General features: G+C 45.7%; 1 protein-coding gene across 2 annotated transcripts in view; it reads left to right on the forward strand.

The window, feature by feature from the left end:
* Positions 1-12,914, forward strand: part of ttll4 (tubulin tyrosine ligase-like family, member 4) — a 49,994-nt gene extending 37,080 nt beyond the window's left edge. For both annotated transcript variants that reach the window (XM_071340723.1, XM_071340722.1), the window contains 7 exons: positions 6,073-6,207; positions 6,438-6,575; positions 6,953-7,049; positions 9,188-9,398; positions 10,379-10,446; positions 10,590-10,648; positions 11,496-12,914. In XM_071340723.1, coding sequence (XP_071196824.1) covers positions 6,073-6,207; positions 6,438-6,575; positions 6,953-7,049; positions 9,188-9,398; positions 10,379-10,446; positions 10,590-10,648; positions 11,496-11,601 — 814 coding nt within the window. In that variant the 3' untranslated portion in view covers positions 11,602-12,914. The remainder of the gene's footprint in view (positions 1-6,072; positions 6,208-6,437; positions 6,576-6,952; positions 7,050-9,187; positions 9,399-10,378; positions 10,447-10,589; positions 10,649-11,495) is intronic.
* The last annotated feature ends 2,705 nt before the right edge of the window (positions 12,915-15,619 follow it).

Raw genomic sequence — 15,619 nt, forward strand, 5'->3', positions numbered from 1 at the left:
TATTCAAGCTCTTGTCAAGTTGGTTGTTGATCATTGCTAGACAGACATTTTCAAGTCTTGTCATAGATTTTCATGCCGATTTTTAAGTCAAAACTGTAACTAGGTAAGCAACTCCAGTGTAGATTTGGCCTTGTGTTTTAATCTCCCAGTGTATGTTGGAAAGCAGACTGAACCAGGTTTTCCTCTAGGTTTTGACTGTGCTTAGTTCTATTCTGTTTCTTTTTATCCCCAAAAACTCCCTAGTCCCTGTCAATGACAAGCATACCCATAACATGATGCAGCCACCACCATGCTTGAAAATATGAAGAGTGATACTCAGTGATGTGTTGTGTTGGATTTTCCCCAAGCATAACGCTTTGTATTCAAGACATAAAGTTAATTTCTTTGCCACATGTTTTTACTTTAGTAAAATCCCTGAGCAGTTTCCTTCCTCTCCGGCAACTGAGAGGACCAAAACCACTGCACACTGACTCGGTACCGGTACCCCCTGTATATAGCCCCATGATTATTATTCTTATTGTGTTACTTTTTATTATTACTTTTTATTTTAGTCTAGGGGTTCAATACTTATTGACTCGAGACAAGTTCAGCTTTTCATATTTAATTAATTTGTTTAAAAAAAAAAAAAAGAATCTAAAGACATAATTCCACTTTGTCATTATGGGGTATTGTGATGTCATTATGGGGTATTGTGATGTCATTATGGGGTATTGTGATGTCATTATGGGGTATTGTGATGTCATTATGGGGTATTGTGATGTCATTATGGGGTATTGTGATGTCATTATGGGGTATTGTGATGTCATTATGGGGTATTGTGATGTCATTATGGGGTATTGTGATGTCATTATGGGGTATTGTGATGTCATTATGGGGTATTGTGATGTCATTATGGGGTATTGTGATGTCATTATGGGGTATTGTGATGTCATTATGGGGTATTGTGATGTCATTATGGGGTATTGTGATGGCATTATGGGGTATTGTGATGTCATTATGGGGTATTGTGATGTCATTATGGGGTATTGTGATGGCATTATGGGGTATTGTGATGTCATTATGGGGTATTGTGATGTCATTATGGGGTATTGTGATGTCATTCTGGGGTATTGTGATGTCATTATGGGGTATTGTGATGTCATTATGGGGTATTGTGATGGCATTATGGGGTATTGTGATGTCATTATGGGGTATTGTGATGTCATTATGGGGTATTGTGATGTCATTATGGGGTATTGTGATGTCATTATGGGGTATTGTGATGGCATTATGGGGTATTGTGATGTCATTCTGGGGTATTGTGATGTCATTATGGGGTATTGTGATGTCATTATGGGGTATTGTGATGTCATTATGGGGTATTGTGATGTCATTATGGGGTATTGTGATGTCATTATGGGGTATTGTGATGTCATTATGGGGTATTGTGATGTCATTCTGGGGTATTGTGATGTCATTATGGGGTATTGTGATGTCATTATGGGGTATTGTGATGGCATTATGGGGTATTGTGATGTCATTATGGGGTATTGTGATGGCATTATGGGGTATTGTGATGTCATTCTGGGGTATTGTGATGTCATTATGGGGTATTGTGATGTCATTATGGGGTATTGTGATGTCATTATGGGGTATTGTGATGTCATTATGGGGTATTGTGATGTCATTATGGGGTATTGTGATGTCATTATGGGGTATTGTGATGTCATTATGGGGTATTGTGATGTCATTATGGGGTATTGTGATGTCATTATGGGGTATTGTGATGTCATTATGGGGTATTGTGATGTCATTATGGGGTATTGTGATGTCATTATGGGGTATTGTGATGTCATTATGGGGTATTGTGATGTCATTATGGGGTATTGTGATGTCATTATGGGGTATTGTGATGTCATTATGGGGTATTGTGATGTCATTATGGGGTATTGTGATGGCATTATGGGGTATTGTGATGGCATTATGGGGTATTGTGATGTCATTATGGGGTATTGTGATGTCATTATGGGGTATTGTGATGTCATTATGGGGTATTGTGATGGCATTATGGGGTATTGTGATGTCATTCTGGGGTATTGTGATGTCATTATGGGGTATTGTGATGTCATTATGGGGTATTGTGATGTCATTCTGGGGTATTGTGATGTCATTATGGGGTATTGTGATGTCATTATGGGGTATTGTGATGTCATTATGGGGTATTGTGATGTCATTATGGGGTATTGTGATGTCATTATGGGGTATTGTGATGTCATTATGGGGTATTGTGATGTCATTATGGGGTATTGTGATGTCATTATGGGGTATTGTGATGTCATTATGGGGTATTGTGATGTCATTATGGGGTATTGTGATGTCATTATGGGGTATTGTGATGTCATTATGGGGTATTGTGATGTCATTATGGGGTATTGTGATGTCATTATGGGGTATTGTGATGTCATTATGGGGTATTGTGATGTCATTATGGGGTATTGTGATGTCATTATGGGGTATTGTGATGTCATTATGGGGTATTGTGATGTCATTATGGGGTATTGTGATGTCATTATGGGGTATTGTGATGTCATTATGGGGTATTGTGATGTCATCATGGGGTATTGTGTGTGTAGGACCAGTGACACAACATCTCAATTTGAATCCATTTTAAATTCAAGCTGTAACAAAACAAAATGTAGAACAAGTCAAAGTAGGAATACTTTCTTAAGGTACTGTATAAAGGTCCAAACATATGGATGTCAGAGCAGAAACTATATATATATATATATATATATATATATACATACATACATACATACATACATACATACATACATACAGTGGGGAGAACAGGTTTTTGATACACTGCCGATTTTGCTGGGTTTCCTACTTACAAAGCATGTAGAGGTCTGTAATTTTTATCATAGGTACACTTCAACTGTGAGAGACGGAATCTAAAACAAAAATCCAGAAAATCACATTGTATGATTTTTAAGTAATTAATTTGCATTTTATTGCATGACATAAGTATTATTGTTGTACACAACTTGTTCTCCCCACTGTATATGAAACTATACCAGGAAGTCCAAGGAACTGGCTGTAGATCTCTGAGATAATTGTGATGAGGCATATATCTGGGGAAGGGTATAAAACTATTTTGTATTGTTTTGAAAAACGTTTCAAGAGAACAGTGGTTTCCATCATCTACCCAGACTCTGCCTAGAGCTGGCCGTCCAATCAAACTGAGCAACCGGGGCAAGAAGGATCTTGGTCAGGGAGGTGACCAAGAACCCAATGACCACTCTGACAGAACTACAGAGTTCCTTGGCTGAGATGGGAGAACCTGCCAGAAGGATAACAGTCTCTACACCACGTCACCAATCTGGGCTTTATGGGCGAGTGGCCAGACGAAATCCACTCCTGAGAAAAAGGCACGTGACAGTACACCTGGAGTTTGCAAAAAGGCACGTGATGGACTGAGAACATAAAGCAAAACATTCTGTGGTCTGATGAGACTAAAATATAGCTCTTGGCTTGAATGCAAAGCGCAATGTCTGGAGTAAACCAGGCACAGCTCATCACCCGTCTAACACCATCCCTACCGTGAAGCATGGTGGAGGCAGCATCATGCTATGGGGATGCTTTTCAGCAGTAGGGACTGGGAGACTAGTAAGGATAGAGGGAACAATGAACGGACCCAAATAGAGGCAAATCCTTGAAGAGAACCTGCTTCAGAGCACCAATGACCTTAGACTGGGGGGGGGGTGAAGATTTACATTCCAACAGGACATTGACCCCAAGCACACAGCCAAAGTAACGCTGGAATGGCTTCAGAACAAGAATGTGAAAGTCCTTGAGTGGCCCAGCCAAAACCCAGACTTGAATCCCATTGAAAATCTGTGGAAAGACTTGAAGATTGCTGTTCACCGCTGCTCCCCATTTTAACTTAACAGAGCTTGAGAAAATCCCCAAATCCAGATGTGCAAAGCTGATACAGACATACCCAAGACGACTCAAAGCTGATACAGACATACCCAAGACGACTCAAAGCTGATACAGACATACCCAAGACGACTCAAAGCTGATACAGACATACCCAAGATGACTCAAAGCTGATACAGACATACCCAAGACGACTCAAAGCTGATACAGACATACCCAAGATGACTCAAAGCTGATACAGACATACCCAAGACGACTCAAAGCTGATACAGACCTACCCAAGAAGACTCAAAGCTGATACAGACATACCCAAGACGACTCAATGCTGATACAGACCTACCCAAGACGACTCAAAGCTGATACAGACCTACCCAAGAAGACTCAAAGCTGATACAGACCTACCCGACACGACTCAATGCTGATACAGACATACCTGACACGACTCAAAGCTGATACAGACCTACCCAAGACGACTCAAAGCTGATACAGACCTACCCAAGACGACTCAAAGCTGATACAGACATACCCAAGATGACTCAGACATACCCAAGACGACTCAATGCTGATACAGACATACCCGACACGACTCAATGCTGATACAGACATACCCGACACGACTCAAAGCTGATACAGACATACCCAAGACGACTCAAAGCTGGTACAGACATACCCAAGATGACTCAATGCTGGTACAGACATACCCAAGATGACTCAATGCTGATACAGACATACCCAAGACGACTCAATGCTGATACAGACATACCCAACACGACTCAAAGCTGGTACAGACATACCCAAGATGACTCAAAGCTGATACAGACATACACAACTCAAAGCTGATACAGACATACCCAAGACGACTCAATGCTGATACAGACCTACCCAAGACGACTCAATGCTGATACAGACATACCCAAGACGACTCAATGCTGATACAGACCTACCCAAGATGACTCAAAGCTGATACAGACATACCCAAGACGACTCAAAGCTGTAATCGCCGCCAACGCTGCTTCTACAAAGTATTGACTCAGTGGTGTGAATACTTATGTAAATTAGATATTTATTTATGAAAACATTGTATTGTAGTATTTACAACACTTATTATATACTGAACAAAAAATGTAAACGCAACATGCAACAATTTCAATGATTTTACTCAGTTACGACTCACGACTGAGGAAATCAGTCAATTTAAATTAATTCATTAGGCCCTAATCTATGGAGTTCACATTGACTGGGAATACAGATATGCATCTGTTGGTCACAGATACCTTAAAAAAAATGGACTTCACAATGGGCCTCAGGATCTTGTCACAATATTTCTGTGCATATATATTGCCATCGGTAAAATGAAATTGTGCTGGTTGTCTGTAGTTTATGACCACCCATACCATAACCCCACCGCAACCATGGGGCACTCTGTTCAGCAAACCGCTCTCCCACACAACGCCATACACGTGGTCTGCGGTGGTGAGCCCGGTTGGACGTACTGCCAAATTCTCAAAAAATGACATTGAAGGCGGCTTGTGGTAGCGAAATTAACATTACATTCTCTGACAACAGCTCTGGTGGACATTCCTTCAGTCAGCATGCCAATTGCACACTACCTCAAAACTTGAGACATCTGTGGCGTTGTGTTGTGTGACAAAACTGCACATTTTAGAGTGGCCTTTTATTGTCCCCAGCACAAGGTGCACCTGTGTAATGATCATGCTGTTTAATCAGCTTCTTGATATGCCACACCTGTCAGGTGGATGGATTATCTTGGCAAAGGAGAAATGCTCAGTAACGGGGATTTAAACACATTTGAGAGAAATAAGCTTTTTGTGCACATGGAACATTTCTGTGATGTTTTAATTTCAGCTCATAAAACATGGAACCAACACTTTACATGTTGCATTTATATTTTTGTTCAGTGTAGTATCTATGGTCAGAGTTAAACACAACTAATTATTGTATCTATGGTGTGTCTTTTAATGAAGCTGTGGCATTATGTGTATCTCAGAATAACTAGGTCTTGCAATTTTGAGTAATGAATTATACATGTCTTGGTACCACAGCCTGCAGGTATAATACTTTATAACTTGTTATAAGCAGTTATGAGCATTTATAATGTTTTATAACCTGTTCTGTCTCTCTGTGTATCAGGTCTGATCCGTACGTCAACACGCTAGTCAAGATGCACCTGCGCTCCTCCTACAGCTGCCATGAGCTGTTTGGCTTTGACGTTATGCTGGATGAGAACCTCAAGCCTTGGGTTCTGGAGGTCAATATATCTCCAAGGTAGCAGACAGATCATTCTACCCGATTTTAAAGACACTATGGCATTTCTATTTTGGAATGATTTCTAACAGCCGTAGCTTTTTATTACCAACACCTTAACCTGTGTCTTGTGTGAGCAGTGTTCCCGCCGTCTTATTCAGTCTCTCTGATAAGTGTCTTTACTGTGGCTTTTACTGACCCCTTCTGTGTGTTCCTGCACTCTCTCTCCTTCATTCTCTTCTCTCTGTCAGCCTCCACTCCAGCACCTCTCTGGACGTGACCATAAAGGGCCAGATGATCAGAGATGTGTTAAACCTGGCGGGTTTCCTTCTGCCTCAGAGAGAAGAGGTGCACCCGTCCTTCAGTTCCTCCGGCAGCTCCTCCAGCAGGTCATTAACACCATTGATCACTGCTGGTCACAATTTCCGTCCCCACCCTTTCCTTTGGCCCTAACCCTTCCGATCTGTCCGGTGGAATCAATATGGCTCCAACCACTACACTGCCTATTCCCTTCTAGACCCTTCCGATCTGTCCGGTGGAATCAATATGGCTCCAACCACTACACTGCCTATTCCCTTCTAGACCCTTCCGATCTATAAACATTGAAGCGGGAGGTGTAGGGAGCAAATGAGGAATTTCTACTGGACTCACTCAACAGCCCATAAGACAAAAGAGTGGTGTTCATCAATACCTTATTGTCTTTGCTTTGTGGATCGGTATAATGACTTGGTTTTTCTTTTTTTTTTCTGTGTTTTGTGTGTTTTAGTTTGAGTGGAGGAACCCGGGAGAGAACCAGATCGGATATTTCTACTGATGAGAAAGTCAAACGGGCCTTCTACCTGAGCCAGCGCTTTGCAGACCAGGTATATTCATGCAGCCGACAGATGCAACTACTCGTCCCGTGTGGCTCAGTTGGTAGAGCATGGCGCTTGCAACGCCAGGGTTGTGGGTTCATTCCCCACGGGGGGACCAGGATGAATATGTATGAACTTTCCAATGTGTAAGTCGCTCTGGATAAGAGCGTCTGCTAAATGACTTAAATGTAAATGTTAAATGTACTGGGAAATTTCCCAGACTTGAAGTCGTAAGTCCTGACATGATGTGTGTTCAAGTCCAGTTAGGAAGGTTTAAGTCCTGACATGATCTGTGTTCAAGTCCAGTTATGAAGGTTTAAGTCCTGACATGATCTGTGTTCAAGTCCAGTTATGAAGGTTTAAGTCCTGACATGATGTGTGTTCAAGTCCGGTTATGAAGGTTTAAGTCCTGACATGATGTGTGTTCAAGTCCAGGTCTTCCTGTGGTCTTCTATCGATTTAGCTTCCAGAATTCCAAGCTAGCTAGCTAGATACCTTGGAAGTTTCTCAGACGATCGATATTGTAACTTGTCACTATGAGCTTAAAAGCGCAATGTGCCGCTGCTAAATTAATATAGGGGAAACACTGCAATCAATCAATCAGTATATAACCCCTCTGGTTCCTCAAGACCCTCTGGTTCCTCAAGACCCTCTGGTTCCACAAGACCCTCTGGTTCCACAAGACCCTCTGGTTCCTCAAGACCCTGTGGTTCCTCAAGACCCTCTGGTTCCTCAAGACCCTCTGGTTCCTCTGGTTCCTCAAGACCCTCTGGTTCCTCAAGACCCTCTGGTTCCTCAAGACCCACTGATCCCTCTGGTTCCTCAAGACCCTCTGGTTCCTCAAGACCCTCTGGTTCCTCAAGACCCTCTGGTTCCTCAAGACCCACTGATCCCTCTGGTTCCTCAAGACCCACTGATCCCTCTGGTTCCTCAAGACCCACTGATCCCTCTGGTTCCTCAAGACCCTCTGGTTCCTCAAGACCCTCTGGTTCCTCAAGACCCTCTGGATCCTCAAGACCCTCTGGTTCCTCAAGACCCTCTGGTTCCTCAAGACCCTCTGGTTCCTCTGGATCCTCAAGACCCTCTGGATCCTCAAGACCCTCTGGATCCTCAAGACCATCTGGTTCCTCAAGACCCTCTGGTTCCTCAAGACCCTCTGGTTCCTCTGGTTCCTCAAGACCCTCTGGTTCCTCAAGACCCTCTGGTTCCTCAAGACCCTCTGGTTCCTCAAGACCCTCTGGTTCCTCAAGACCCTCTGGTTCCTCAAGATCCTCTGGTTCCTCAAGCCCCTCTGATCCCTCTGGTTCCTCAAGACCTTCTGGTGCCTCAAGCCCCTCTGATCCCTCTGGTTCCTCAAGACCCTCTGGTTCCTCAAGACCATCTGGTTCCTCAAGACCCTCTGGTTCCTCAAGACCCTCTGGTTCCTCTGGTTCCTCAAGACCCTCTGGTTCCTCAAGACCCTCTGGATCCTCAAGATCCTCTGGTCCTCAAGACCCTCTGGAGCCTCAAGATCCTCTGGATCCTCAAGACCCTCTGGTTCCTCAAGACCCTCTGGTTCCTCAAGACCCTCTGGTTCCTCAAGACCCTCTGGTTCCTCAAGACCCTCTGGATCCTCAAGATCCTCTGGTCCTCAAGACCCTCTGGTTCCTCAAGACCCTCTGGTTCCTCAAGACCCTCTGGTTCCTCAAGACCCTCTGGTTCCTCAAGACCCTCTGGATCCTCAAGACCATCTGGTTCCTCAAGACCCTCTGGTTCCTCAAGACCCTCTGGATCCTCAAGACCCTCTGGATCCTCAAGACCCTCTGGATCCTCAAGACCCTCTGGATCCTCAAGACCCTCTGGTTCCTCAAGACCCTCTGGTTCCTCAAGACCCTCTGGTTCCTCTGGATCCTCAAGACCCTCTGGATCCTCAAGACCCTCTGGATCCTCAAGACCATCTGGTTCCTCAAGACCCTCTGGTTCCTCAAGACCCTCTGGTTCCTCTGGTTCCTCAAGACCCTCTGGTTCCTCAAGACCCTCTGGTTCCTCAAGACCCTCTGGTTCCTCAAGATCCTCTGGTTCCTCAAGCCCCTCTGATCCCTCTGGTTCCTCAAGACCTTCTGGTTCCTCAAGACCCACTGATCCCTCTGGTTCCTTTCTCTCTGTAGGACTTCTTCTCCTCCATCCTGGACGTTATGACTCCAGAGGACGTGCGTGTCCTGGCTGAGACAGAGGACGAGCTGATCAGGAAGGGAGAGTTTGAACGAGTGTTCCCCTCCCACTGCTCCTCACGATACCTGCGCTTCTTCAAACAAACACGCTACCTCAACATCCTGCTCAACCAGTGGGAGACCAAGTACGGACAGAACAGGAGAGAAGGTACGTCTGACTGTCTGTCTGGATACGTCTCAACTTTTCCCTTTATGGTGGAGTTATTTTGACCAGGGCTCGTAGGTAGTGACTATAGAGGGGATGGGGTGACCAGGGCTCACAGGTAGTAACTATAGAGGGGATGGGGTGACCAGGGCTGACAGGTAGTGACTATAGAGGGGATGGGGTGACCAGGGCTCACAGGTAGTGACTATAGAGGGGATGGGGTGACCAGGGCTGACAGGTAGTGACTATAGAGGGGATGGTGTGACCAGGGCTCACAGGTAGTGACTATAGAGGGGATGGGGTGACCAGGGCTCGTAGGTAGTGACTATAGAGGGGATGGGGTGACCAGGGCTCACAGGTAGTGACTATAGAGGGGATGGGGTGACCAGGGCTGACAGGTAGTGACTATAGAGGGGATGGGGTGACCAGGGCTCACAGGTAGTGACTATAGAGGGGATGGGGTGACCAGGGCTGACAGGTAGTGACTATAGAGGGGATGGGGTGACCAGGGCTCACAGGTAGTGACTATAGAGGGGATGGGGGGAACAGGGCTCGTAGGTAGTGACTATAGAGGGGATGGGGGGAACAGGGCTCGTAGGTAGTGACTATAGAGGGGATGGGGTGACCAGGGCTCGTAGGTAGTGACTATAGAGGGGATGGGGTGACCAGGGCTCGTAGGTAGTGACTATAGAGGGGATGGGGTGACCAGGGCTGACAGGTAGTGACTATAGAGGGGATGGGGTGACCAGGGCTCACAGGTAGTGACTATAGAGGGGATGGGGTGACCAGGGCTCGTAGGTAGTGACTATAGAGGGGATGGGGTGACCAGGGCTCGTACGTAGTGACTATAGAGGGACGGGTGTCTGGATGTCCACCCTGTGTCTATGGCTGATTGTATGGCTGATAGCTCAGTCATTACTCTTCCGTCTGTCACCACTAGGTCCACCAACAGTTACTGTTGTCTCCTTATGTCTTGTTTCTAGGAGTCAGTGTGTTGAGGGCTTTCTGTCAGAAAGGAGTCCATCTTGGTAGGAAGGACTCTGCACATATAGTGAGTATTGGCTTTCTGTCCAATGCTGTTCATTTAGAGAAACACTCGTCTTTATATATATCTGGAGTTACTTGGCTGTGTTTTGTAAACTATTTATAAACTATTGGTAAGTTGTTCTTCTCTTGTTTTGTTTTTTTATCTAGTGGTCGACCTACGTTCCCCAGTTTGATTCCCCCACCAGGCAGGAGCCAATCAGATCGAGGTAGGAGGAGACACACGCATACACCCTCTCCTTGTTGAATTTCGTCATAGACACTCTTTAGGCAGCTTGTTGTTGTTGCTGTTGCTGCTGTTGTAGTTGTTGTTGTTGTTGTTGTTGTTGTAGTTGTTGTTCTAGATGTTGTTGTTGTAGATGTAGATGTTGTTGTTGTAGTTGTTGTAGATGTTGTAGTTGTTGTAGTTGTTGTTGTTGTAGTTGTTGTAGTTGTTGTTGTAGATGTTGTTGTTGTTGTTCTAGATGTTGTTGTTGTTGTTCTAGATGTTGTTGTTGTAGATGTAGATGTTGTTGTTGTAGTTGTTGCTGTAGTTGTTGTTGTAGTTGTAGTTGTTGTAGTTGTTGTAGTTGTAGTTGTAGTTGTTGTTGTAGTTGTTGTGTATGTTGTAGTTGTTGCTGTAGTTGTTGTTGTTGTTGTTGTAGTAGTTGTTGTTGTAGTTGTTGTAGTTGTTGTTGTTGTAGTTGTTGTTGTTGTTGTAGTTGTGTATGTTGTTGTTGTTGTTGTTGTAGTTGTTGTGTATGTTGTTGTTGTAGTTGTTGTTGCTGTAGTTGTTGTTGTGTATGTAGTTGTAGTTGTTGTGTATGTTGTTGTAGTAGTTGTTGTAGTTGTTGTTGTTGTAGTTGTGTATGTTGTTGTTGTTGTAGTTGTTGTGTATGTTGTTGTTGTAGTTGTTGTTGTTGTTGTAGTTGTTGTTGTTGTTGTTGTTGTAGTAGTAGTAGTAGTTGTTGTTGTTGTTGTTGTTGTTGTTGTAGTAGTTGTTGTTGTTGTTGCCAGATCACAATCTAACTGTATTAACACACAGAGGAATTTCTCTTAACTTCGTCTCTGTTCCAGTGTGGTGGCAAGCTGCAGAACCAGGAGGACCAGGATGTCCTCTTCTCCCTCCCAGACACCAGCCTCCTGCCCCCCCCCCCCCCCCACAGCCCCTCTCCATCCCTGAGGGGTTAGAGAGTTAGAGTCTGTCTCACTGGAGCTAGGATACCCTAACTGCAACGTAACACTGTTGATTAGACACCATGGGCTTCCCAGAAGAACCGCACAAACTAACTAACATCACACACAAACTAACATCACACACACATTCACACCGTTCGGGAAGGAGATGTGTGTGTGTGTGTGTGTTGATCAACCACCACTCAAGGCCTCTCCTCCACTCCCTTCTCTTGGTTGTGGAGATATATTCGACTATTTTCACTCTATAGTCTTAACGGGAGTTGGCGAAGACGAGGAGAAATGGAGGGCTGGGTATCTATCTGCATTCAGCCTTGTTACTATGGGGTGGGTATCTATCTGCATTCAGCCTTGCTACTAACTCTGGGGTGGGTGTCTATCTGCATTCAGCCTTGTTACTATGGGGATAGGTATCTATCTGCATTCAGCCTTGCTACTATGGTGTTGGTGTCTATCTGCATTCAGCCTTGCTACTAACTCTGGGGTGGGTATCTATCTGCATTCAGCCTTGCTACTATGGGATGGGTGTCTATCTGCATTCAGCCTTGCTACTATGGTGTTGGTGTCTATCTGCATTCAGCCTTGCTACTAACTCTGGGGTGGGTATCTATCTGCATTCAGCCTTGCTACTATGGGATGGGTGTCTATCTGCATTCAGCCTTGCTACTATGGGGATGGGTGTCTATCTGCATTCAGCCTTGTTACTATGGGGATGGGTATCTATCTGCATTCAGCCTTGCTACTATGGTGTTGGTGTCTATCTGCATTCAACCTTGCTACTATGGGGATGGGTGTCTATCTGCATTCAGCCTTGCTACTATGGTGTTGGTGTCTATCTGCATTCAACCTTGCTACTATGGGGATGGGTGTCTATCTGCATTCAGCCTTGCTACTAACTCTGGGTTGGGTATCTATCTGCATTCAGCCTTGCTACTATGGGGATGGTATCTATCTGCATTCAGCCTTGTTACTATCTCTGGGGTGGGTATCTATCTGCATTCAGCCTTGCTACTATGGTGTGGGTATCTATCTGCATTCAGCCTTGCTACTATGGGATGGTATCTATCTGCATTCAGCCTTGCTACTCTGGGATGGGTGTCTATCTGCATCCATTTGGCTGGTCATTTTACATATTATAAAGCATATCTCAGAATTTTTTTAACATAATTGAAATGGTAATAATTGTTTAATAAATAAAGAAGAAGTATTTCTATGTGTTTAACAATTATACTATTAGTCCCCGAATGGGATTTAACTGCTCAGGTCCAAGATGTCATATTAAAACTCATATTTGAAGAAATACTTACTAATTCATGTCTATTCCTTGAAATAACGTTTTATATATCTGATGTGTATAGAAAACGTAAATTGTGACCGTGCAGGTAGTTTAACATATCCAGGAGAAATGCATTGTGTTTGATATTTTAACGAAACGTCTGGTTTGGTATATTAGATTTCCACAATGATCTACCAAAAACCAAAATAAATAGTTAAATGTCCATTTTTAAGACGGGTTGGACAGCAGGTAGCCTAGCGGTTAAGAATGTTGGGCCAGTCACTGAAAGGTCGCTGGTTTGAATCCCAGAGCCGACCTAGGTGGGGGAAAAAAATAAATAATCTGTCGGTGCCCTTTTGCAAGGCACTTAAACCTAAATGTTCCTGTTAGTCACTCTGGATAGGCTAATGTTCCTGTTAGTCACTCTGGATAGGAGCGTCTGCTAAATGTTCCTGTTAGTCACTCTGGAATGACCATGCAATAGTTAAATGCCTATTTTAAGACTAAACAACATGGTGCTGGCTAGGAAGTGGGCCAATGCTTTTGAGGAAACACTGTGCCAATGTTGACCCCCACCCACCCCCGGATGCTTGAGAAAAGGCTGTGTGGAATGCCCCTGGGCATGCTGGGCATGCAGGCTGAGTTACTGTGAGGGGGGTGGAGAGGGGGGGCGGAGAGAAGCCGTGAGGGGGGGGGGGGGGCGGAGAGAAGCCGTGAGGGGGGGGGGGCGGAGAGGGGGAGCGGAGAGAAGCCGTGAGGGGGGGCGGAGAGAAGCGGTGTGAGTGGGGGGCGGAGAGAAGCGGTGTGAGGGGGGGGCGGAGAGAAGCGGTGTGAGAGGGGGCGGAGAGAAGCGGTGTGAGGGGGGGGCGGAGAGAAGCGGTGTGAGGGGGGGGCAGAGAGAAGCGGGGTGGAGAGGGGGGGCGGAGAGAAGCCGTGAGGGGGGGGCGGGGGGGGGGGGCGGAGAGAAGCCGTGAGGGGGGGGGGCGGAGAGGGGGAGCGGAGAGAAGCCGTGAGGGGGGGCGGAGAGAAGCGGTGTGAGTGGGGGGCGGAGAGAAGCGGTGTGAGGGGGGGGCGGAGAGAAGCGGTGTGAGGGGGGGGCGGAGAGAAGCGGTGTGAGGGGGGGCGGAGAGAAGCGGTGTGAGGGGGGGGCGGAGAGAAGCGGTGTGAGGGGGGGGCGGAGAGAAGCGGTGTGAGGGGGGGGCGGAGAGAAGCGGTGTGAGGGGGGGGGCGGAGAGAAGCCGTGTGAGTGGGGGGCGGAGAGAAGCCGTGTGAGGGGGGGGCGGAGAGAAGCGGTGTGAGGGGGGGGGCGGAGAGAAGCCGTGTGAGGGGGGGGCGTAGAGGGGGGCGGACTATACTAAACAATAATATAAACGCAACATGTAAAATGTTGGTTCCATATTTCATGAGCTGAAATAAAAGATCCCAGAAATGTTCCATTCACACAAAAAGCTTTTTCCGCTCAAATTCTGTGCCAAATTTCTTTACATCCCTGTTAGTGAGCATTTCTTCTCCAACTGACAGGTGTGGCATATCAGGAAGCTGATTAAACGGCATGATCATTACACATGTGCACCTTGTGCTGGGGACAATAAAAGGCCACTCTAAAATGTGCAGTTGTGTCACAACACAACGCCACAAATGTTTCAAGTTGAGGGAGCGTGCAATTGGCATGCTGACTGCATGAATGTACCACAGAGCTGTTGCCAGAGAATTGAATGTTCATTTCTCGACCATAAGCCGCTTCCAATGGCGTTTTAGAGAATTTGCCAGTACATCCAACCGGCTTCACAACCAGACCACGCCAGCCCAGGACCACATCAGACTTCTTCCCATGCGGGATCGTCTGGGGGTGGGGGGGGGGGGGTGCTGAGGAGTCGGGGGGCTTATGCACCCCTGCCCAGTCCATTTGAAATCAATAGATTAGGGCCTGGTGAATTTATTTAAAATTCATTTATTTCTTTGAAATTGTTCCATATTGCGTTTTTGTTCAGTGATCTAAGGGAATATCTGGTTTTAATGTCCATTCTAGAATGCCCTTCTAACCAATCAGAAACTACTATTCAACAATGCTGTGGTATAATTAATCAATAAGGCCCGAGCGTGTATAAGACCAATATACGACGGCTAAGGGCTGTTCTTAACCACAACGCAACACGTAACAACACCCTGAGCACATTGACCTCAAAACACCAATACAAATGTAACAACAGCACAACAAAGTAGAATTGTCTTTTGGCGGATGCCTGTTCATTATAGGATAGACAGAGTCAATGTGGAGGCTATTTACAGGGGGTACCGGTACAGAGTCAATGTGGAGGCTATATACAGGGTATTACGGTACAGAGTCAATGTGGAGGCTATATACAGGGGGTACCGGTACAGAGTCAATGTGGAGACTATATACAGGGTATTACGGTACAGAGTCAATGTGGAGGCTGTATACAGGGGGTACCGGTACAGAGTCAATGTGGAGGCTATATACAGGGGGTACCGGTACAGAGTCAATGTGGAGGCTATATACAGGGGGTACCGGTACAGCGTCAATGTGGAGGCTATATACAGGGTATTACGGTACAGAGTCAATGTGGAGGCTATATACAGGGGGTACCGGTACAGAGTCAATGTGGAGGCTGTATACAGGGGGTACCGGTACAGAGTCAATGTGGAGGCTATATACAGGGGGTACCGGTACAGAGTCAATGTGGAGGCTATATACAGGGTGTTACGGTAC

This window comes from Salvelinus alpinus, chromosome 14, assembly GCF_045679555.1.
Source record: "Salvelinus alpinus chromosome 14, SLU_Salpinus.1, whole genome shotgun sequence".
Classification (NCBI taxonomy): Eukaryota; Metazoa; Chordata; class Actinopteri; order Salmoniformes; family Salmonidae; genus Salvelinus; species Salvelinus alpinus.